The sequence below is a fragment of the Amborella trichopoda genome, chromosome 10, assembly GCF_054954075.1.
Source record: "Amborella trichopoda isolate Santa Cruz 75 chromosome 10, AtrichopodaSantaCruz75HAP2 v2.0, whole genome shotgun sequence".
Taxonomy (NCBI): Eukaryota; Viridiplantae; Streptophyta; class Magnoliopsida; order Amborellales; family Amborellaceae; genus Amborella; species Amborella trichopoda.
Genome location: NC_142345.1, coordinates 1,701,788 through 1,726,858, shown reverse-complemented (window position 1 = coordinate 1,726,858; position 25,071 = coordinate 1,701,788). Strand labels below are relative to the sequence as shown.

At 34.2% G+C, this 25,071-nt stretch overlaps 1 protein-coding gene across 5 annotated transcripts; it reads left to right on the top strand.

Annotated features, from left to right (window-relative positions):
* Positions 1–1,502: 1,502 nt before the first annotated feature.
* On the top strand, positions 1,503–15,923 carry LOC18427960 (transmembrane protein, putative (DUF1279)). Of its 5 annotated transcripts, none has more exons than XR_016043322.1 (3): positions 1,503–2,079; positions 10,178–10,232; positions 10,710–11,408. XR_016043322.1 is itself a non-coding variant. In XM_020663531.2 (2 exons), exon 1 carries the CDS (start codon positions 1,605–1,607, stop codon positions 2,061–2,063), a length of 459 nt encoding a protein of 152 aa, XP_020519190.2. In that variant the 5' UTR covers positions 1,503–1,604; the 3' UTR covers positions 2,064–2,079; positions 15,002–15,923. The 5 variants fall into 5 exon arrangements, 3 of the variants coding, with proteins under 3 accessions (XP_020519190.2, XP_020519191.2, XP_006837064.2); XR_016043323.1 differs by having other exon boundaries at positions 10,676–11,408; XM_020663531.2 differs by lacking the exons at positions 10,178–10,232; positions 10,710–11,408 and adding an exon at positions 15,002–15,923.
* Positions 15,924–25,071: the final 9,148 nt, after the last annotated feature.

Sequence of the window (25,071 nt, the reverse complement as noted above, 5' to 3'; positions counted from 1 at the left end):
ACTATAGTATTTTATTCTCATGTATATTAAGAGACCATATAGAGAACGGAAAGTGGTTTTATAGGACTGCCACGCTATCAAAAAAAGTAAAGCATAACCCCATATTTGGTCAGAATATATAATTCAAGGATTGGAAAACATTTATATCTATTATCTTGGCTTGAACATTACGGTTGTGAAAAACATTTAGGATTTTAAGCTCTAAAACATTAGTATATTGTAATAAATTATATAGACGGTTCATTTCAACTTCTAAATTAGTGCTTATAGATCTACAAGACTTGTGCTATTTTTTGAGTTTCAAAATTAATTTAGTGTTGGAAATTGATTTTAGATCCATGGAGATTTTTGTTGCCGAAAGTGCTTTCTGGATGAGGATTTGAGATGATGTTTTATTTTGTTTTCAATTTTCATAAAGCCTAGGCCACCCTAAACTTCATCATGTCAAGAAACTTCGTTTTATTTTTATTTTCAGAAATTATTCTTTTAAGGGTGTAGTTTCTAGAAGGTTGCCACCTTAAACAATCCAATTATGGTGCACCTCCAACTTTTATCATAATATGTGATTTTGGTGTAAGAAATTATAAGAATTATCTGAAAATTTATTTTCAAATCTAATTATAGAAGGGAAAAGTTTATATAGAGCCGAGGCTCTGAACAATCAAATCCGAGCCTACCTCAAATATTTCACTAGAAGATATTGTTTTGATGTCCAAATATCCTCAAATTCATCATCTCGAAATCAAGATGTGCGGACATGATAAAAAAAATGGATTTCAAGTTTTGGAAATAGTATATTTTGTAACGTACTTTGGACCGTCAAATTTCAAGATTTTCAAGTTTTCATAGATCTCTCGATCTACATTATTTTTTAAGCTTTAAACTTTATAAATAAAAATAAAAATATATTTTAAGGCTATCAAAAAGATTTTGAGTATTGAAACAATATTTCTCTACACTACTTGAATGTAAGCTCTAATTTGATTGTTTAGAGCCTAGGCTCTATACAAACCACACCCATTATAAAATTATAAGCTCCAAAAATAATTAAAATAAGTAGATCTACAAACATATGAAATCTTGAAATGGATGGTATAGATAATGTATTATAAAATGCACTATTTACATGACTCAAATTTTTTTTTTTTTTTTTTTTTGTTATATTCATACATGACTATGTCGTTTCTGATCAATTTTGTAGGTGCCTCCGTATTTCTACATTTCAAGGACGCAACCTATATAAACTTTTTCCTTGCTTTTCTTTTAAACCTTGGAGCCCCCAGACCCTAAACCCTAAAAAAGAGCACCACTGTAATTAAAAAACCCCTAGAATCAGTGGAACCCTAAAAAATTGCTCGCCCACAGAACAAAGAGGAACAGAGCAATGGCGTAAGAGCTCCACATTTGACTGAATAGAGGAGAAAAGCTGATTGTATAGAAAAGCCACATATTTTCATTTTGAACGTTAAAGCCCTCACGAAAACCAGAGGAAACCCATTAAAGCATTAGGAAATCGCACAGCCAGAAACCAGAGAAACACTATTTTCAGTCATAGCGTTTTTAAGCTTGTGTTTGCAACTTTGAGTAGAAACCAGAGCTCTTCAATGGCATTTACTGGGAGAATGAAGGAGTTGATGAAGAAGTATGGGAAAGTCGCTCTGGGTGTTCATTTGTCAGTTTCTGCAGCTTCTGTTTCGGGTCTGTACGTCGCCATTAAGAATAATGTCGATGTCGAGTCCATGCTTGGAAAGATAGGGCTCTCCAGTGGCTCGAATGAGCAATCAAAGAGCTCAAACGAGCCTATACATAGCTCTAATGAGTTCATTGATGGCTTTAATGAGCACATCAATGGCTCAAAAGAGACCATCAATGGCTCCAGTGAGCCCAGCAATGGCTCACGTAACAGGACAGCAGAGCTTGCGGCCTCGAGTGGTGGAGCCTTGGCTCTTGCAATTCTTTGCAACAAGGCGTTGTTTCCTGTTCGTGTTCCCATAACCCTAGCCCTGACACCACCGATCTCAAGATTCATTGCTAGGAGGAAGCTATTCAAAACCCAAGTCTGAGTTTCCTTCTTTCCAGGTAATGGAAATTCTGAATATTTAGATGGGAGGTACTTTTATTGAAATTGGGTTGATTTGCACATGTCATTCTCTATAGGATGATTATGTGTGAAATATATGTTGGGTTTTCAGGTTCTTGAGGTTGCAGCATAAGATTTGAATCATTGTTTACCAATGAAGTAAGTAGAGGAAGAGTTGTACTTTATTTTATTAAAATGTGGTACAGTTTGTTTCTTCATTATCTCCTTGGGATAAACTACTGTAGATTATGTGTTGGGGTTACAGGATTTTGGGTTGTGAATGGATTCATCCCTTTTGAGTTTATCTAATGTGGAATCTGGCTTTATTCATTATTTCTAAGGTTTTCTCAGATAACAATGAGAATTTTATTTTCTTGAAGTTCTCTCTTTTAAGTTTTAATAATAGTTTTAATAATTTGAATCCTTATAGTAGTACCCTTTGGATGTGTCAAACGTAGTTTCTTTCTGATGGGGTTTTTGGCTCACAAGGTACTCCATTCTTTACAAATTCGCTAGAAAATCAAATTCCTTACTAATGAAGTTTCAATTCTATGAGTTGTTACCAATGAAGTTTCAATCCTATGAGTTGTTTTAAAAGCTTTGGAGACATCCTCCTTATCTTCTTACCTATTTCTCTTTGTGGGTGAGCGGTATGGCTTTGAATATTTTAGCACATGTTATAACAATGCAGTGTGTTCGCATCTACCACTTTACGTCCTCACCTAATATTGGGTTCTATGTACCTTAAAAGGTCTCTTGTAGTTTGGAATTCAATTGGAAAATTGTTGTCCAATATCCACTCATGCAATCAGCTGATATTGCCACCATATTGGTGGTTGCCTGCTAATGATGTGTACTTTATTGGTTGTTAAAAACTTGACAGTTCAGTGCTTTTGAACAAAAAAATGTGCAGTGATTTTCATTTGTTCTATGAGAAATAACAGATGAGTAGGAGGGTGGTGCATGAATGCTGAAACCAATCATAATAACCTGTCAAAGATTAAAAAAAAATTGAGGAAAAAAGGTATAAGCAACAAAGAAAGAAAAGTTTAAGCTGATAAGAAAGAATCCATAGTGAAGAGGAAATAAAATTTAGGTAGAAAGCTTATGAAGGAATGTAGTTCTTCATCAGGAGATGATCTGCACAAGAGGATAACCCATGTTTCTGAGCCCACATAGTAATGTGAAAGGAATCCCCTTAATTGAGGGGCTTGTACAAATTTCCATAAATGGAAGGAAGATCTTGGCTTGATAGCTGAGCTTCTTCAATACAAACACCTGCCTGCCCCACAAAGGTTAAGAGGATGCCAAAGCTCTCTCTAGATGAGCAGGGGTGTCAACGTTGTAAACACCTCTGCACCCCACAAAGGTTAGTGGATGCCCAAGGTCTCCCTAAATGATTAGGTGGTTGTCAACAGGCCAAGCCAGCTTTCAAGTTGGCTTGCCTTTTGTCATGATGAGCATGCTTGGAGAGTATTTTCAGCTCAAGAAGCCAAGCCATACTGAGCCCACTAGTTCGTTTACTTCACAAACCAAGTTCAAGCTGAAAAAAGCTCCGCTTGTTCTCATCTCAAGTTGGTTTTGATATAATTATTCATATATGTATAATTAAAAGATGTAACGTGTATACTATATTACATGGACCTCGCCTCAAATAGGAAACCGAACTTAAGATATTGTATTGTCTAATATAAGTGTTATTAAATAAGGTATTATACATTGCCTTCTTTACAGACTTGTTCTTGGTTGTTTATGGCTTGACTCAGCTTGGTTTTGGGCTTTTTATGGGCTTTTGTAAGTAAAACAAATCAAGCCAACTCAAACTCAAGCTGGGTGACTCACGCTTGAGTCAAGGTCAAACCAAGCTCAAGCTTGTACAGCTCTTAATGCAAAGCCATGCTTGAACGTGCTTGAGCTTTGCTTGGGCTTGGATTGTTTGCACCTTATAACTGAGCTTTTCATCCCAAATAGGCCATGTCTCACCTAGAATCTTTATAAGAATTGGTTTCACATCTCTTGACATTGGTAGTATGCTGGTAATTTGGTAGGATGTTATTAGGTCCCTGAGATTTTAAGACAGTTATATGTCATTTTCAAATTATTATTGAGAGTATGTTTCTCATCCCATATAGACCATGGTTCACTTAGAAGCTCCATAAAAATTGAGTATACATCCTTGGAATTTGAGTCACTGAGATTTTAAGACATATTCAATGTTTTTGAAATGATTACTGAGAGTAATTATCCTTGTATCGTTTCATTTTCCAAATCCCTTAGATGTCAATGGTAGATTATCCACATTGATGTCTGATATTTCATCCCACAAAGCCTCAACCAATGATGATCTTTAACTAGAGGTGGCCTATCAATTTATTCCTTGTTTATAGTGTGACGTGTAGTTGGTACAAGGATGAGCTCTTATTGTCGTCTCATAACATGAAATTGTTTCTTGAAAAGAAGGCATGAAAGAGAGGATCGGAAACCGAAGATTGCCACTATTGGGTTTGAACTTTGCCTTCGCTAGCGCTATTTGTGCTAGTGCTGCCACCTTCTATTTGTTTGTATGTATGGAATAACTATGCATTTGTGCCAGAAATGGAAGACTTTTTCGCTTCCTGGCATTGAGACGCTTGCCAACCATGAATATAGTGTAGAAACGAAAAGCAATGTACGAAAACAAGAAAGAAGAAACAAACACAAAAGAAAGAGACAACCAACCGCAACGCAAAGATAGACGTGGTTCGGCAACGTGCCTACTTCCACGGGAGATGAGAGCTTCTTTACTGGCAATGAAGAATAGGGTTACAATAGCTCTCTTCCTCACGCCTCTCTGTTCTCTTTGATTACAAAGAGATATTCGCTTTTCCTTTAAACCTAAAAAACCATCCCAGATAGATGGTACAAATTACTGAAATACCCTATGTTCAGATATATATCGAATCCCATGTACGGATATTCAAAATTTTCCTTGGAGGTTGCTGCCCCCAAACCCCCGCAAGGGCCAAGTGAACTAAGTCTACTTGGCAGCCCTTTGGAGTTGTCATTTTGACTCCATCTTGGCAGATCTATTTCCTCAGAGTACAAGACATCAATCCTCAACATGTAGAACCATGGCTTTAACTGCCAGTGAACTTGTTTGGACCTATCTTAGTTGGGATTCTCAAAAACATAAGCTATGGACATGTACTGCGACAACAAAAGTGCGATACACATTGCCTCTAATAAAGTCTTCCACAACATATTTGGTTTTCTTTTTTCCAAGAAAAAAGGTAGCAGTTGGCATGATCAAAACTATTCAAGAAATGCATTGTTTACATTTGTCGCAAAGCTTTATTGGGTTTACCCTTGATAACACGTTTGTAGTACAATCTATCCGTTTTTTTAAAACGGTAACTACGTTTATCTTCAAGAGAAAATTAGTTAATGGTATGTGTTATGTTGTCCTCCTATTGAGAGGTCAGATGAAATAATTTTTAATAAATATTGAATAAAATTTTATTATTTATTTTTATCATTTTAATTTTTTCAAAATAGTTTTTATAGCTTGTCTAAATTTATTTAACCTTTTCTTTTTATTTTTATTTTTTATTGACAAGCCAAACATGATTATAGAAATTCCTATTTTACTGATTCCAATTTTTGATAGTTATGTTTTGAATATTAATGCCCTTTGTGAATTATTTATTTAGTTTTTTTTTCACTCCTATTTCTTTTTATAATATTTTTTTAATTAAGATCTGGATAAAACATACGATTTTCAAGTTTAGATGGATATGATATTTCTGACAACTTAGTAATTGGATTTAATAGCAAATCAAAGAGATTAACTAAATACATTTTGGGCATAGGAGTTTAAAGAGGTGAGATTTTAGGAAATATAGAGGTTAAAATAATAGTTGCGAGAAGTTTAAATGTCACTCTCCTATGTGTGTGTGTTTGTGACAAATACAATATAAATTTTCTATCATATCACCTATTGGTAGTTTATGGTGATACTGTGGCGGGAGGGAGACCAGATGTTTTCGTTTTCCCTTACGAATACAATGCCAAGCTTATGTCTGAGGATAATCACCTATTGGTATTTTGTGGTGATACGGTGCATGTTGCATGATTCTCTCCATCTTGCTTTCGCAATCTTCCCGAACTGTCAGTGATTCAAACAAGCGGGTCCAAGTCTTTTTTCCTCGGCCCCCTCCTTTTTCTTCTTCCTGGGGGAAAGGATGAGACGGAATAGCGCGTCATTTCGGAACCATGCGACTGTATGAGCGAAAAAGTCTTGAGAATTGGGCTCAAGACATCCGTCTAGTCCAAATCAAGATAGCTCTAGAGGAGGAAGGAACCTGAGCCCATAGGTGTAGGAATCAATCCACTATCTCGTTGCCCGAGGAATCAGTAATGCTCCAAAGATTCTACTTGGAAATGTGTTTGTGTATGATAACCATGCGCATTGAGCACATTGTCTGAGAAACTGGCTACTGACACGTGTGTTTACCATGATAAAGAAGTTAAGTATTCCAACGATTCTTAAAAAAATCCTTTCGTAATTTCTATTTATAATAATTTTTTAAAGATTTTAATTGAATATTCTTTGTTTTAAAAGTAATGAATGTCAAATTAAATAAGAGGTTTGAAATTTTAGGAAATATTTGTGATGGGAATCTTACTTTCCCTACACTTTTGAGAAAGAGAATCTAGAAATTAAATGTGGTTGGTGATAAATGTTGAGAATCCAATGTGAGGAGAAGGACAATCTAAGTATTCTAGGTTCACTCATTGTTCCCTTAGTGTGAGGTTTTGTGAGAGGAATTCAAAAGTTACACTCCTATAGTCTTACTTATTCTCCCTAAGTATTCTTGAGATATGGGTTTTATGAGTCCATATGAGGGAGTATGAAATAAATGAAACTTGTAATTGTGTAGTTCAGATAAATCCTGGAATGACTGCATGCGATGGATGATGAGGTTGATTCAATTTCATAACTCTCAAGGAGGTTGATTCAATTGAAATGAAAAAGTGTGAGTGTCAGTTGTACTTTATGGATGCACAGAAAATATAAGCTAGATGGTGGCTATGACCAATATGTCTATGGTTAAGTAGCGATAATTGTGATCATTGTGGCAGCTGTTGTCTATTATGATGTTGAGAATCCTTTTGATGAATGTTTGAATAGCTTTCTTAATGGATAATTTCCTAAATAGATATTAAAGATGATTTCGTAAATGGAGAAATAGAATGAAACTTTTTATGTGACACAACCAAAGAGATACATACTTGATGTCCAAGATGATGGATGATGTTATGTAACAAATTGTTTAATAATGATATGTATACTTGTTTCAATATATTATGTAGCCAATATGTTGAAGCTTTATGTTTATGAAAAAGGGAGATTCTGTTTGTTATCTTATTATTAGTGGGTCGGCTTGATCGTCCCTCGTTGGCTTGTTTTGGGTGGGGGTCATTGTTCACCTGCTAGTTCAAGGCTTCTGGATGGTTGGCATGCTTAGTGTTTGTATGATTTTTTCAAACCCCAACTCACAAAAAAAAAAAAAAAATCCAAAAAAAGAAAAAGAAAAAAAGGAGAAGAAAATATGAGGAATCGATATGGTAAAAGAAAAAAAAAAGTGATATGGGGACTAGAGGAGTTGCTTTGGCTATATCAGTGTCCGTTTGAGCCAACAAAGCTTGTGTGTGGTTGCCATAAGGGCTCATAATTCAGTCAATTGTTCCTCTATAGAAGACAGGATAACCCAATCGTTGTGACCGTTGCGGCAGTCCGTGAGGGTGAGAATTTCAAAGAGGTCTTCCTTGCAACCATGGGCTTGAGTCATACACAATAGTTTCCCTATTCCAGGGCATTAGTGGGAAGTCCTCTTCAGAAAAAGTAGTCTCTGAGGCCCCTTATAAGTTCATTGTCAATCATCTTCGAATTGGAGTTAGGTTCCTCACTTAAAAGTATGACAGTGTTAGTTTACTATAAGTAATCAGATCTAAACTAGGTGCCTGATCCGGTTTTCATACTGGCTGATTTCTGATATGCAAGTGTCAAGGGACCCTAGTCGTTGTGCCTCCTTCCTTGCAATTGAAGATAGTTGTTGAGATTGGGAATGGGATTTGGAGTGTAGGATTGTGATAGGCTAAAAGCTCTGTATGGTTGGGATCATTGTCTCTGCACCTTGAATTTTAGAGACCTAGACCCCAACATGTTGGGGAGCTGGATCCCAACTTTTTGGGATCTCATGATAAATTTTAAATGTCCAAGATCCATCTAGTAAATGCATCTATTTTCTCTTTAAGAAACATATAGAGCATGATCTTGCAACACAATTACTTTCTTTGTTTAATGGATATGCGTTTAAGACTTGTTTCCTTATAAGAGATCACTTTAACATGAGTGCGATTTATATCAAGCAATCCCTAGGGGATTGGGATCGTGTTCCCCTTATATAGGAGCGAGATCCACCCATGGTCAAGCTTCTAGAGTGTGGGGTCACCGAGATCGCCACCAAGTGGGAAGATCTTGGTAACTATGGGTGTGAAACCAATGTTCAAAAAAGCGGAGGTGGCTGCCCAATCGCCTATGCATATTGAGGGAGTTTATTTATTTATTTTGTGTGTGTGGCTGGGTGGGGGAGTGGATGTAGGTTGGGACATTTGTTAATTAATGGAATGTCATTTGATACCTTGGAAAAATATTATTATAATTATAATACGAAACCTCTATAAAGTTGGTACTATCTTTTATTTATAGCTCTTTCTTCATTTCTTTCATTTGTTAATAAAGTTGAAAAGCAAAGAACAAAGTTTGATGGAGAAGATTTAGAGAAGATCCTTAACATCTATAATTTTGAGGATAATTGTAGGATTCTTCAGTGAATCCCGAATGTGGAAAAAGTACAAAATTAAAAGATCTAATAGAGGTTATATAGTTTTTTTGGATCCGATTACTCTTTTGAGGTTGGTGCGACCATCCTGTTCCTTTGTAAGTGCAGTTCATCTGATTCAAGAGTTTGATGCTCGCAATCTTAGGCTGACTTTTGATTAATAGAATCGAAAGTATAATATACATAGCTCAAATCCTTGAGCCCTTTGGTGGAGATGGCTTTCAGGTTCTCACAAAGGATGTATGGAATACTTAGTATTCTAGAGATATAAACTTGGGTTGGGAAGGAGAGAAAACATCAAATTCGAGAGATCGATGGCCGCAACTTCATGTCAACTTTAGATTACTAGAAGCAAAAGTACGATATACATAGCTCAAATCTCCGATCTTTTTGATGGAGATAACCCAAGAGTTATATCACAAAGGAGGTAGGGAGCACGTAGTTTTCTAGAGAGTTGGAAAGGAGTGAATTAAAAAGGTGGGAAAGAGAGGAGTGAGAGGCATATGAATCTTTTTGGGAAGAAATTGTTCTCTATTCTCTCTCTCTCTCTACAAACCCTCTTTATAAAGATGGGCCTTCTTCTAAGATTTCTTATCTTGGAAGGACTCCTATCTAATCTATATGTCCATTTGAATCTTTTGTCTCAGATATATATCTCCTAAGATATTTCCAAAATATAAATCCTAATCCTATTAGGATTTCCATCTCGTTCCAATGCCACAGATAAAATCCCTTATTCTCTAGAAGTCCATCCACCCACAAGGGACGGCCCCCCCTTTTTTTTCTTGGGTAGATTAGTAGGGATTACAGGCTCCTACCTTTGGAAAGAGTCTAATTATTTTGAACAAGTGACAGTCTTTCCAGAAAATTGACATTGTTACTCGTTTTTCTACCCTTTTTGGCCTTAAAATTGTATTATGCCTTTTTGCTACTGTTTAGTTTGCACCAAATGGTGGGATTTTGCATCTGGGACACAATACTCAATTGATGATGACTATCAGAAAGCCTTTCTCCCAAATTTGATTTGATGTTGATTACTTGCCGTGGTCCTCTCTGGCTGCACAAGATTTTCATTTCGGGCGCTTTTGAAGTAGAACTTTTTTATTCTTGAAGATTCAAAAGAGTGTTAGAAATGATGATACGTGTGTGAATGAATGTGTGGACAAACTATATATCCATGTAATTTGTTGTGATTTTCTTTTTACGTTCACAGATAAGGCATCAAGAGGATTTGATTGCCAACATCCTTAGAGGGGAAATGTTAAATGGTAAGAAACTTGATATATGTATTCTAGCACCCTCTTGATATGCAAGCAGTATTAGAGAACCTAATTGTCAACATGGACCCTCTTGATGAAGGGTACCCGACCTATGCTAGTCATGGGATGGAGACTTATTAGACATGGATCAATAATGATCATTGTGCACACTTCTCTATGCTGAGTAGCATGTGCCATGACTAAATATGTCAGTTTTAAAGCTTTCCAATTACCAGGGGAATAAGGCAAACCTTATATTTCCTGTTTGCTGGCAGCCTGTCACCTAAGCTACTATATTGTGCGTATTCTTGTTGGCATTTAATGTGTACTAAAGGCTGCAATGTCTCCATGACAGAGCATTTGTGGAGACATTGCAGAGACGTGTGACATGAGGGTTATTGCCATCATTTTAAGTGTCTATTTTTGTGCTTTGATCACTGCCTCTTTTTTAGGAACCAAATGGATATACTGATGCTGTATGTTTAGGGTGCCACTAATCCCGACGTGTGGAGTTAGAGGAAGGCATCGCTCTGTGAGTGATAGTAGTGCTGTCATGCTTGCCAAGGAGGGTAGGCCCAAGGGTAGCAACAAACCCAAAGGCAAAACTAGTGGTGACATTCCTAAGAGGAAAAAGGATATGGAGGTGGAGGGTGTCAATAGCAAAATGAGGTGAGGTAAGTGTATCACTCCAAATGGAAAACGTTAGCCTTGACCTACTGCGATTGCAACATAAATTGGGCACTTCACTCGTGAATGCACTAAGCAAAAGGTGGCATGAACTGTCTACTCCACTGTCTCCGTGATGCATGCATTTGGTGCTGGATGCTCATTCACTTTCCATTAGTTGGATTATGGATTCTTGAGCATCAAGACGGGTTCATTCAGCTTCTCTTATACCAATGGGAGGTGTAAGCACTTGATGGGAATCCACACCACTGAGGATATGGTGGATATAAGGTCTTTTGGATCATTGCTTTGTTTCGGTTTGTCCATGTTGGTCTATTAAATGCTCTATGCTTCTGACACTAGGAGAAGTCCACTCTTAACTATCCGGAACCCTCTTCAATGGGACATTCAATTTGTTTCTTAAGGGGAAGGGTTTAGGTAAAACCTTGTGTACAATTACTTGTTTATGTGGGTTCCTTTGTAGATGAATCATTAACCAGAGTGAATTTGCCAATGTCAGAACCTTTGTTCACTGGACATAGCCGCTCGAAAAGCTATCTGTAAGGAACATAGATGAAAGAGCTATTAGATATCTTTACCTGGGCATATGTAGTCCCTATGATGTTAAGGCCCTGCCACAAATAATAATATGAATACTCGTGCCATCAATGAATATACTGAATCTCACTGGAATCAGAGGTAACTTGTTGCTTTAATAGATTTAAGTTAGGGAAAAGTTTATATAAGGTTGCAACCTTAAAATGTAGAACTATAGATGCACCTCAAAAAACCATCGGAAAAGGTTGTTTTAATAATGAAAACCCTCTAATTGATCATCTCGACATCAAGATGAATGACTATGAAAAAAAAAAGGATCTTGAGTCCCAAAAATGGTGCATCTTACAATACATTATCTAGACTCTCTATTTTCAAGATTTTCAGATATTTATAGATCTACTTGATTTTAATCACTTTTAGAGTTTAAAATTTTATAATTATATATGAAAATAGATTTTGAGATAATCTTAAGAATATTTTACATCAAAATTATGTGTAAAGATAAAATTTGAAGGTGCACCTTAAATAGATTGTTTAAGGTTGCAACCTCATGGAAACCACACCCTTTTAAGTTAAGGGTTGAGAACTAGTTAGGGCAAAGGATTATACTCTCATGACTAATAGGGGGTGCAAGTAAACAATATAATTGTCTGGGACAATTCTCTCAGGATCATGGGATTCATCAACATGAAATAATGCCCCATACTCTGCAGCAATATAGTGTTGTCGAGAGAAGGATTACCCTATAGGGTACGGTGATGTCCATGGTAGCATATAAGCAAGTCTCTATGTGAGCTCTTGAGAGATTCTTTGTTGACCGCTGTGCACATCTTGGATAGGGTGCCTTCAAGATTTGTGTCTAAAACCCCTTTTAGAGTTATGAACTAGTAAGAAACGCCACCTATTTCTTTTGAGTCTTTGGGTGTCGGTTGTTTTTGTCATCTTTCCTGATAATGAGCTAAATTAGAGGTCCATAGTGTAGATCCTCACTATATGTTTTAAGAATTCTAATGGCTTTACCTAGGTTGTGAGTATAAAGAGGGTGACCTAAGAAAAAGTTGAATCATGGGATGTGGACTTCATTGAGTTGAAGTTCGTCACCTTAAGGAGGTCTTGGATGACTCTAAATCTATGTAGGACGATTGATTACTGATACCAAGAAGGTAAGGAAATTCCATCATTAGCAGGTGATTGTGGGAGTATTTCCATGGTCATTGAGAACAGTAGGAGTAAATCACCATTTATTCCTGAACCACATAGGAGTGCACATGGTAGAGTTCCCTATAGGCATTTCGAATATGAAGCGGAACGTTTGACTGACATCTCCATTGATGAGATGCCATTAGCAGGTGATTGTAAATCTTCCTCAAAGAACTGAGGCCATTAGTAACAAGTGGGTCCTGAAAATTATGAGAGCCCAATGGGGCTATTGATAAGCACAAGACCCGGTAAGCAGCAAAAGGGTTCACTCAATCGTGCGTGTGGATTACGATAAGACATTCTCTCGAATAGTGAGAGTGATATTAAATTGCCTCACGTTTGTCATTGTAGTGAGGCTTTAGAAATTGACTGTATGGCTGTTTAGATGACATTCTTAGATAATAATATTTTATACAAAACAATGGGAATCCCAGGATCTTGTTAGTATGAATTGATGAGAATCTAACGGCAAGAAACGACAAGAAATCGCCGTCCTCCAGTTTTTGACGTGGACATAGGTGAAGTGCTTCATGTGCTCGTTGTTGCGATCAAGCATAATCATTCCAAGCTCCTTATGCTTGTTTTAAGTGACTTACGTTAGGTAAATCTCATAATGATATTATAATGCATGATGGTGGGCTCATTGCTGCTGTCAAGAAGGGTCATGTGTATTCTGAATCTCTACCGTTAATGGAGGTTGATAATTGAAAAAGTAATCTGTATATCGTACACGAGTACGATAGGTAGTCATATGTATTCCACATTGTGAGCATGATGGGATGTGCAGTAAACTTGTCAAGTTGCTACTAGAGTCGCCCAGGTTTGGAACATTGGTAGGTCATGAACATGATACTCTAATATCTCAAGAGAAATGCGAACAATTCGTCGATCTTTCTGGGGGAGTGATCTCCAGTAACGAGGATAGAGTAAGTCTGCTTGGATGGGTAATTTGGATTATGGATTGTTAACATCAAGAAACCTCTTCACTCCAGAAGGGAGAGTGATTTCTTGGTACAAAAGGAAAGAGACATAAGTGGCATGTCCAGCGTGGAATTAGAATATATGAATGGATGTGGAACATTATATGGCATATGTGGCTTAACAGGATCTTGCAAATCTTAGGGATCGTATAGAATGTTGGAGGGGCTATGAGCGTGTTTTGAGATAACATTGTGGCACTTGCTTGTGCAAAGGATGAGTGGGAGATGTTGCTTTTTTTTTTTTTTTTGGAAGGATCGCCCCTTATGTGTGGAAGGACTTTTAAGAGATAAAGGATTTTGTCTTTAGTATTGAGATAAGATGAGAGTCTTAATGGGATTAGGGTAGTTATTTTGAAAATATCCCTGGAGGGATACATCTAAGTTAAAGGATTTGAATCTACACAGGGACAAGATAGAAATCCTTCTAAGATAAGAAATCTTAGAAAGGGCCCATATATATAAAAAGGGTTTGCAGAAAGAGAGAGACAATAGAGAACAACTTATTTCTAAAAAGAATCATTGCCTTTCTCTCTCTCTCCCCTTTTTCTGAACTTTTTTTGTTTTCTCTCCTTCCCAACTAAAGTCTCTTTGGAAAACTAAGTATTCTTTGCATCCTTTGTGAGAACTCTCGAGCCATATTTAGCGAAGGGCTCAGCGATTTGAGTGTGTATATTGTACTTTCTGTTCTAGTAATCAAAAGTTGTAGAAAGAAAGAACAGAGAACAACTTGTTTCTATAAATGATCACACGTCTCTCTCCCCACTCTTTCCCAACTTCTTTATTTTCTCTCCTTCCCAGCACAAGTCCCTCTCTAGAATTCTAGGTATTCTTTACGTCCTTTATAAGAGCTCTCGAGCCATATTCAGCAAAGGCTACGAGATAGGAGCTGTGCGTATATTGTACTTTTCAATTCTAGTAACCAAAAGCCGGCCTGAGGTTATTGGCATTAAGTTCTCGAACTGGAGGAGCTGCGCTCAGAAAACTTAGTTCCCAACTTAAATTTTTCGCTAGAAAATTAGGTGTTTTCTACATCCTTTGTGAGAACCCTTAAGCTATCTCTACTAAAGGGCTTGGAGATTTGTATTGTGTATATCGTACTTTCAGTTCTAGTAATTAGAAGACAACCTAAGGTTGCGGGCATGAAAACTGTTAAATTAGAGGAGCCGTGCTATAAAAGGAATAGAAGGATTATACCAACCACAAAGAGTAATCGTATATAACGGAATGTATGTTGCTTCTATTTGATCCTTTAAATTGTTCGGGATTCACCCAAGAATCCTTGTATCTACCAAACATGTAGTCATGACCAAGGATTAGGAGGAATATGTGGAGCTGTGGAGTATCATTGATCCACTTGCTTGGTGGCTTTTGCAGGTCGGATCCAAATGGTGGCTACTTTGGGGTCCAATTGGTGATACCATCCTCCGTGGTTGCGCTACACGCAATTGGCTATCTCATGGAAGATGAGCTTCTTGGGTTGTTCTTACGATGGAAAATCTATCTACCTCAAGATTCATAGAAAAGAAAAAAAAAAACTTCCGGTCCTGATAATAGAGAGAGGGAAGGAATTCAAATCTCACCTTGAGATCATCTTGGGTTGTTCTTACGATGGAAAATCTATCTACCTCAAGATTCATAGAAATGAAAAAAAAAAACTTCCGGTCCTGATAATAGAGAGAGGGAAGGAATTCAAATCTCACCTTGAGATTTGGATCGAAATCGATGGTGATGAGTTGAGGCCCATGCTTGTAGGTATGGGATAGAGAGTAGAGGCTCTAAACAAAGTAAAGTGCACCTTTAAATAGTGTCGAGAAATGTGGTTTCAATATTGAAAATATTTGTGATAGCCTTGAAGACCCTAGCATTGAATATTGAACTAGGTTGGGATTTGTTTCCTAGAGCTATTAAGGCATATTTGTGGATTCGGGCCATTTTGTCTCTAAATCTATTGTTGATGGTTCTTCAAGCATTAGCTAGTACTGGTAAATTAAGTGAGGCATATAAAATCTTGAAGGCCATGAGTGCAAGTGGATTGCAAGCACTTCAGTTCTGTGCTTTCTAAGGCAGCTGATTTAGAAAAGGCATAAGAGAATTTCCTTTGGGTGGCAGAAAAACATATGCTTCCACACTTGAATTTCTGGTGAATAAATATTGCGACTTGAAAAGAACAAGTGTGAGTTGGGGTTCGATGCTTGTAGGTGTGGGAGGGTTCTATAAGATCATCGCTCAATGGGTGCAGTTTGTATAGAGCCGAGGCTCTAAACAATCGAAGTAAAGTGCATTTTTAAATAGTGTCGAGAAATGTGGTTTCTATATTGGAAATATTTGTGATAGCCTTAAAATATATTTTGAACTCTAATTATAAAATTTAGAAGTTTAAAAAATAGTGTAGATCGAGTAGTCTATGAAAATGTGAAAACCTTGAAAATTAATGGTTCAAAAATGCATTACAAGATGCATCATTTTCAAAACTTGAAATCCATTTTTCTTATGCCTATACATCTTGAGGTCGAGATGATAACTTTGAGGATTTTTGGGCATCAAAACAACTTCTTCTAGTGAAATTTCTGAGGTGCACTTTAATTTAATTGTTTAGAGCCTCGCACAATTCTAGAATCATTTTATATCCCTAAAATTATGAGTCTTAAAAATGTCTTAGTTTAATATTAGGTGAGCGATGATGAGAACATTGCAATTTTTCTTTTTATTGCGGTAAATTAGTCATGATTTATTATTGTTATTGTCTTATTTAATGTAAAATAATGTAAGATTATATTATACATATGTAATAGAATATATTATACATTAAACAGATTTCTATTATGTTCATATAATGAAACGATCTTTAAAAATAATATTTGAGCTATTTGTTCGACTTCAATTTGTAAATCTAGACTTTTTTTAATTCTAATGAACAATAAAAAAAAACAAAATTTAAAAACTTACCCTATAAAGTGGTTTTTTTAGTTCAATTAACATAAGCCATCCGTTTTAATAAGATGATTATATCTTGGCGTTAGAAGGATTCTTTTTATTTTCAAATTTTTTAGATTGTTTTTGTATCATTAGATTAATCATATTAAAAAAAATAATTTTGAATTTATAAAAGCCTAGATCTTGAAATTATCAAATAGATACGTTAGATTCATTGTTGGAAGGAGCTCATTTTGACCATATTTAAGGTGTAAATTGAGTTAATTTTGTTGAGATTGAATATTAAGATGGAGAGAGAGCGTGCACAAACTTTGGAATGAAATAAATGCCATAAACGTGATTTTTTAGAAGTACAGTTTGATTATTTTACAATGACACGGCGGTGCGATATCTTTCCCCATTATATTATTTTTACAATATAACTTAAAAAATGATTTATATAGTATAAAGCATTATAAAATAAATTCTTTAAATTGATTTTTTGATGAGACAAATTTTTTTTTTTAACCTCCATATATCTTGATGTAGGGATGGTCAATTAGAAGTTTTTCAACATTAAAACAATAATGGATTTTTGATGTGCATATATAATTCTACATTTTAAAGTTGCAACCTTATATAAACTTTCTCGTATATAATATATAATACAAAACAAATTAATTTAAGACATAATATAATAAAATATAATATATAAAAAGCCTTCACGTGAGCTTCACATGGGCCTATTTTCCATCTTTAATATGTAATATGTATTATAATATAATACAATATATGAGTAGGATTTTAAAAGATCACCATTAAATTTGACACATATCTCTGCAAAAGTTATGACATGGATGTGAGACTTGGGTGAATGGGTTTTTTTAGAGATCTGTGTCAAAATTTAATGATAATTTTTTGAGATCCTATTCACATGGATATAGAAAGGTCTCATAATATCATTACTCTATTAAATAATATATAATATATATTATTTTTAAGATATAATATAATAAAATATAATATATAAGGTCTTAATGTGAGCTTCACGTGGGGAGATAATGTGAGCTTCACGTGGGCCTATTTCCCATCTTTAATATATAATGTAATATGTGTTATAATATAATATAATATATTATTAAATAATATAGATTATCATATTATAAAATGATATAATTATATGAGAAATTAGGACGTTCTTCCACTTGGTATGGATCTTTAAAAAAAATCAAATTTCACACTCATGTGATAACTTTTCATGTGATAACTTTTCTAGATATCTGTGTTAAATTTAATGATGATCTTTTGATGTCCTACAGATGGGAGAGGGTCCTGTAGGATCATTACTCATATTATATATTATATATTATAAAAGTAATATTATATATCATATATTATAAAAGTAATATTATATATTAAATATTATAAAAGTAATGATTCTATGAGACCCTCCCATTAAAGTTAGCACAGATCTGTAGAGAAGTTATCACATGAGTGTGAGACTTGATTTTTTTAGATATCTATGTCAAATTTAATGGTGCTCCTTTGATGTCCTATACACACATGAACGTAGGAGGATCTCATAGGATCATTACTCATATTATAAAACTCTCACCGAAATTTTAGTGGTTTGGTGGGGCAACGAAATTCAACCCATCTTTGAAGCCCGGAGAGGCTGCAAAAATTTGCTAAACATTTGGGCATTTACTGTGCATTTAGTCCCTCCCATGATCAATCCATATGAAAAAAATCTCCATATGAAAAAAACTATGATTTATTTCTATCATATTTTACGAATTTAGCTGTGTAATTGAATTTTATAATAAAATATTCACATAATATCCATAAGTTCACCGTAATACTTTAAATTTTAGGACTACCGATAAGACAGTTTGAACCTTGACAAGATAACGAAGCCACAAAGCTCCGAAGGTAGCTCACGCTTTATGTGATTTATGGATATAGATATATCACATTATATTATATATTATAAATTTGTAAATTTATATATTTATATTATATTAATTATTTTATATTATATGTATCACATTAATACATTAATTATATTATATTATATGTATTATGTTATGTTGTATATATTATATATTTATATTTATACTATTAATATATATTTGTCTTATATATAATATATACTATTTAATCTTTTATATTTAATAAAAAATATTATTTCAATAGTGTAGTTTGTATACGGATGCATCCGTAGGTATAGAGGTAAGGTGCATCTTCAAATTTTATCATGGTATATAATTTTGATGTAAAATGTTTTTAGGATCATCTCAAAATCTATTTTTATATCTAATTATAAAATTTTAAATTTAAAAAATGGTTTAAATCAAGTAGATCTATAAACATATGAAAATCTTGAAAACGGACGGTGTAGATAATATGTTGTAAAATGCACTATTTTTTAGACTTAAAATCTTTTCATTTTTCATAGTCATATATCTCGATGTTGAGATGATCAATCACAAAGTTTTTCAACATTAAAACTACCTTTTCGGATGAATTTTCGAGGGGCATCCATAGTTCTGCATTATATGGTAGCATCCTTATATAAACTTTTTTCTTATTGCAATAATACTTAATATATAATATTTAAGTAGTATAGAAATAAATTTAACTATATATTTTTAGTTATAATTCTTAAATGCATGTATATATGTCCATACAAAATTGATTTAAATACCAAACATATGTAATTCATTACAGAATGTCTTTTAAAAGCGTTGATAACCATGGTGAAAAAAAAGGTTTACAAAATATTTTCCTGCTAAAAGATTATGATTCGACTTTCGAAATTTAGGGGTTTCAAAAACCATATTGTATGTCATAGACAGAAGGTAACGTGCCCCCATAATGACATGGAAGACAGGGAACTTAGTCGTAAATTCTCTAACATGGAGATCATGAATATAAAAAAATAAATATATTTTTAAAATTAGAAATAACAATTATATTAAGAAAACATTTGAACCTTAGTTTCAATTGTTTTTTAGATGGACGACCTATTTGCATCCATCTTTAAGATAGATGCTTTATACCTCGGGGATCGCAAATGTAGAAATGCGGTCCCTGCAGCATTAAACAGTTTTGTAAAACAAATATACGTATAGAGGAGCTGATCGGATTGACTAGAACTCGATTTGACCCGAACCAATTAGGTACTTTCCAGGTCAATTGGATCCGAATCCACCTATCTGGCTCCCACTGGTGGATCCCAAACTGGACCTGTTTGTTCCCAAACTCCGACTGGTGGATCCCAAACTGGATCCCTAAGGTGGGGGTTGGCACAACATGGAAGCCATTAACGAGAGAGAGAGAGAGAGAGAGAGAGAGAGGTTGCAACTGATGCAAGATTGAAGGGAACAATGGAAGCACAATAGACAAAGGCATGTGGTTGGTATTGTCATATCTTTTGTTGAGGGCAGGTGTTTGTTTTACATGCCACAATTGACAGGAAATGGTCCACACCAAATTATCTGGTTTTTGGTCTCAAATGGGGTAGTTGATTGTAAGCTATCAAAGACAAAAATATTACCTTAAAATATTCATGGTTACATAAGGAAGAACACCATTGGTTCAACAGTTTTGAGTTATATGCATTGGAAGACAAAATATTAGCTTAAAATATATATGGTTACATAAGAAAGAACACTATTTGTTCAACAGTTTTTGAGTTATTATGCATTGAGGGATTCCAAAATATATGTTTGTGTCACTTAATCAAGGAAAAAGTTTATATAAATGCGAGGCTCTAAACAATCAAATGCGCATCTCAAAAATTTTATTAGCAGAGGTTGTTTTGACACCCAAATATCCTTAAATTGATTATCTCAACTTCAAGATGTATGTACATAGAAAACAATGGATTTCAAGTTTTAAAAATAGTGCATCTTGTAATGCATTTTTGGACCATCAAGTTTCAAGATTTTCAAGTTTTCATATATCTGCTCAATTTACACTATTTTTGAAGCTTCAAATTTTATAATTAGAGATGAAAATATATTTTACGGCTGTCACATAGATTTTCAATAATGAAACCACATTTTTTAATACTATTTGAAGGTGCATTTTACTTTGATTGTTTAGAGCCGTGGCCTTATACAAACCGCATCCCTTAATTAAATCACTAGAAGTTAGGATATATTACTCTGCCTTTTCCACTCTTCAAGTCAAGGGGTTATTGGGCTTTAGACGTCAACAACACTCTAGTTTAAAAAAGCTTTTGGAGATCATAAAGTGCCTTGATTGAAGGGGAAAACTGTACCAAACATAATGTGGTCTATGGAATTTGATCTACCAATTGTAGACATCCTCCACCCTTTATTCTCGATTGTACCCTCGAGGTGTACCTGTATCACCCAATCAAGTTCTAGATAGTTTATCCATCTTTCACGTGTCGGACACCTGAGAATATGTATAAATCAATATTTAAAAACCCAACAATCTGGATCAAGAATCGTCAATTTGGACTATGAACTAGCCAGGATTGAACTAGTCCTACAATGGAACAGGTACAAAGCTACCCTGTCCCTAGGATCCCCATTTTCATTTTTTTTGCATTATCTAACCTATCTGATGTTTTTTTAGGTCCACTCATAAATCCCTCTCTTAATTTTTATATATATTTTAATATTTTTATGAATTGCCATGCAGGCAGATCTAAACCAGTGCGGATCGGTCATCTTGCAATCTGACATGACATGAATATATGGGATGGACAATCCACGCCACCAATCCATGTTTTCAAACACTTCATTCTTACTTGGTGTGTTGACACTTTTAGTCATAAAGATATTAGAGAAATCTCTAAATCACAAGGATGGGGTTTGAACTCAAAGTGGCTTGTGCCTACTGTACATCCATAGTTTATTTTGGTGCATATATTTAAAAATTAAAGTTTTTATTTTTATTTTTGATATTATATTACAAGGGGGAAGTCGATGGCCTAAAGTTTCATACTAAATGGACAAAATAGTAATTGAAATATAGAATTAGATTCCAAACATTGATCAATCACCCTTAAGTTAAGAACTACTTAAAATTCAACTACTATTTTATTTAGGGAAATATCAATAAAATGGTCAATCTAATTTAGATATAAGTGAAGTGACTCAATCAATCAATTTACCAATAAAAATGTTATATTATGAAATTATTTCAAACATTATTGGTTATTTTGGAACCCTAAACAAGAGAGGGCAGTTTGGTAATTTAGTAACTAAATTTACTCGATTCAAATAACACAAATACTTATACTTGCTTCGAGTTCTAAACTTGAAAAATAAGCTTTCATTACAAAATCTAGTCCTAGGTTTTCAACTTGAACAAACAGGGGTATTTATGTCTTTTTGTTCCAACGATATGTGGGGCAAAATTTGCCGAATACCCGTGTAAGTTCTGGCTTCTAAACTCTAGTAGATCTTTTAATGAAGAACATGTTCTTGGCTTGTAGCCTGGAGGGTGTCTATGTTATTTGAGTCATGTGATCTACGTGGGCCAAAATACCAAATTGCCCTAACTTGTTTAGGGTTATATATTAAGAATAAGAGTAATTTGAGCATTTCGAATAAAATTATCAAGGAAATACCTAAATGAAATACTTTTTTAGATAGTAACCAATTTATTGGTGAGTTTGTTGATTTAACTATGTCATTGATGTTTTGAGTTGATTTAGGTGATGATACGGTCTATATAAGTTGTCAACCTTAAACAATCAAAGTAAGACACACCTCTCAATATTATTAAAAGGTGTAATTTTGGTGTCGAAAACCCTTATGATGACCTAAAAATCTAATTTTACCTCTAATTATAAAGTTTTAAAGATCTAAAAATGGTGTAGATCGAGGAGATCTATAAACACTTAAATATTTGAAAATAGACAGTCGGGGCACTATTTTTAAGACTTTATATATATATATATATATATATATATATATATATATATATATATATATATATATATATATATATATATATATATATTTCTTAATTCAAGATGATAGGTTTTTCAACATCGAAACAATATTTTAGCGTAAAATTTTTTAGATGCACCTTGCTTCCACAATATAATATCGATACCTTGTATAAGCTTTTCCCTTTAATATATATTTCCTTTTTAAAAAATTACTTTAGGGGGGTTTTCAATAAGTGGACCTCCCGAATTTAGGGTTTTTATAGTATGTCAAGTCGAACAGGTGAGATGCAAGCAACATGTGTTTAGAGGGTTTAGAAAGGCCATGAATTAGTCATAACAATTAAGAAAAACAAATATCATGAATTATTTATTGCCTTAAGCACCATCTGTGATCATTACCTTGCTCTCCTTATGGAAGCCATGCATTTTCATTGGATGATTACTTCTAAGAACACCAAGTCAAAGGTGAAAACTTTTGCCCAAAAGAAGCTCATGACACTAAAAACATTAAATAAAGTGTTTCCTCATTAAGTGTGTTAGATGAGACCTTGAGTTACAATAAAATAAAAGAGAAAAAGATTTGCAGTTAAACAGATTGTCAAAAGGTCAAAAGCACCCCAAGTCATATCGTTATTAAATGGGTGTGGTTTGTATAAGGCCGAGGCCCTAAACAAACAATATAAGGCACACCTTCAAATGGTGTCGAAAAGTATTCTTTAGTACTAAAAAACTTTGTGATGGCTTAAAAATTTGTTTTCAACTTTAATTATAAAATTCAAAGCTTTAAAAATAATGTTGCTCAAGTATATCTATGAGCACTTTAAAATATTGAAAATTGACAGTCTAGAAAGTGCATTACAAAATGTACTATTTTCAATATTTGATATCTATTTTTTCTCATGTCCATAAGTACTGAAGTCGAGATGATGTATTTGAGGATATTTAAGCATTGAATGAACCTCTTCTAGTAAATTTTTGACATGCACCTTAATTGGATTATTTAGGGCCTTGCCCTTATATACCTTATTAAATTTCCCTTAGTATGAGAAAAGTTTCTCCCAGGAGCTTGTCAAATTATATATACGAGAGATTCAACATTTGGTAGCTTAGGATATTTTTAACATTTTTTGTATCAAAAGTAAATGGTCACATCAAATATGATTCCTAGAAGAAGTACCAAGCATTGAGCTCAAGAAAACATTCAAACTCTAATGAACTCACTTTATTGGGGTTTAAATTGTCAGCACTTATATGGGCCGTGGTTCAATGGTTTATATAGAACCAAGGTTCTAAACAATCAAAATAAAATGCACCTTCAAATAGTGTCGAAAAATACTGTTTCAATATTCGAAGTCTTTGTGATAGTCTTAAATTATATTTTCATCTTTACTTATAAAATTTAAAGCTTCAAAAATAGTGTAGATCGCAAATCCATGAAAACTTGAACATTTTGAAAATTGACAGTCCAAAAATGTGTTACAAGGTGCACAATTTTCAAAACATAAAATCCATTTTTTTTCTCATGTCCATGCATCTTGATGTTGAGATCATCAATTTTAGGATATTTAGGCATTAAAACAACATCTTCTAGTAAAATTTTTGAGATGGAGTCTAATTTGATTGTTTAGAGCCTCTATATAAACTTTTTCTTAGTATTTAGATACTTTTCACCAACATCTATCGCCATGCTTTCATAAATAATGGTGTTGAATAATTGTTCTCGCGGAAGAAACTAAGTGGCAATAAAAGTGGAAACAACTGACCCACCATTGCTTTGAATAAACGTGGATAATGGATTGAGTCATAGTACCATGCTCCATAGTCCATACACATATCGAGTAAATTTTCCTCCCTAAAAATAATCAAATAAATAGGGTCGAGAGAGTATAGTGGTGAATGGTACAGTGTACACCACATGGTTATCATTATCAGTTGGTGATAGATTTGGAGTATAGTCATTAATTTAAACTAATACTTAATTTCTTAGAATGTGTGTGTAATCATTATCCAATACGGCCATTTGTCTTGCACTGATTTTTTATATTTATTTTAAGGAGTTATATAGTAAAGGGAAACAACTTATCTTTTGTACAAAGAGATCACAATCATGCTTGTTCGTTAAATTTCAAAATAGGTGATTGTAAGAATTATTGAATAGACACAAAACTCTAAAAAACAATTCTCAAACTTCGCGACTCATCCTAAACCATCCAATTTGATATCTAACAAGTGAGAACAATTGTGACCTCCTTGTAATAAAAATAAATGGTCTCTTTGCAAGCAATTCCTATAGTAAATTTCCATTATACATAACAATTCAAATTCATGGGATTCATTGTCTAGACTCTAGGGAATAGCGATTAAAGGTCTACGATGTGCAAGACTACAGTCAAATATAAAATTAGAATTCTTGAAGTCATGTTGTGACTCTGCCATCTTGACCACTATGTTAGAAACCCCATTGCTCAAATATCACGATCTTATCGAGCAGCTCAAATCAAGCCTATAACTAAAACACTTTAGAAAATAATAACCAAATAAATAACGATGAGAAATCATATCATACACCAATGGTATGTGGTAATGTTGCACA

What these genes read in the sequence shown, in the direction of transcription:
- LOC18427960 (XM_020663531.2), top strand. Translation starts at nt 1,605, where the DNA reads ATGGCATTTACTGGGAGAATGAAGGAGTTGATGAAGAAGTATGGGAAA.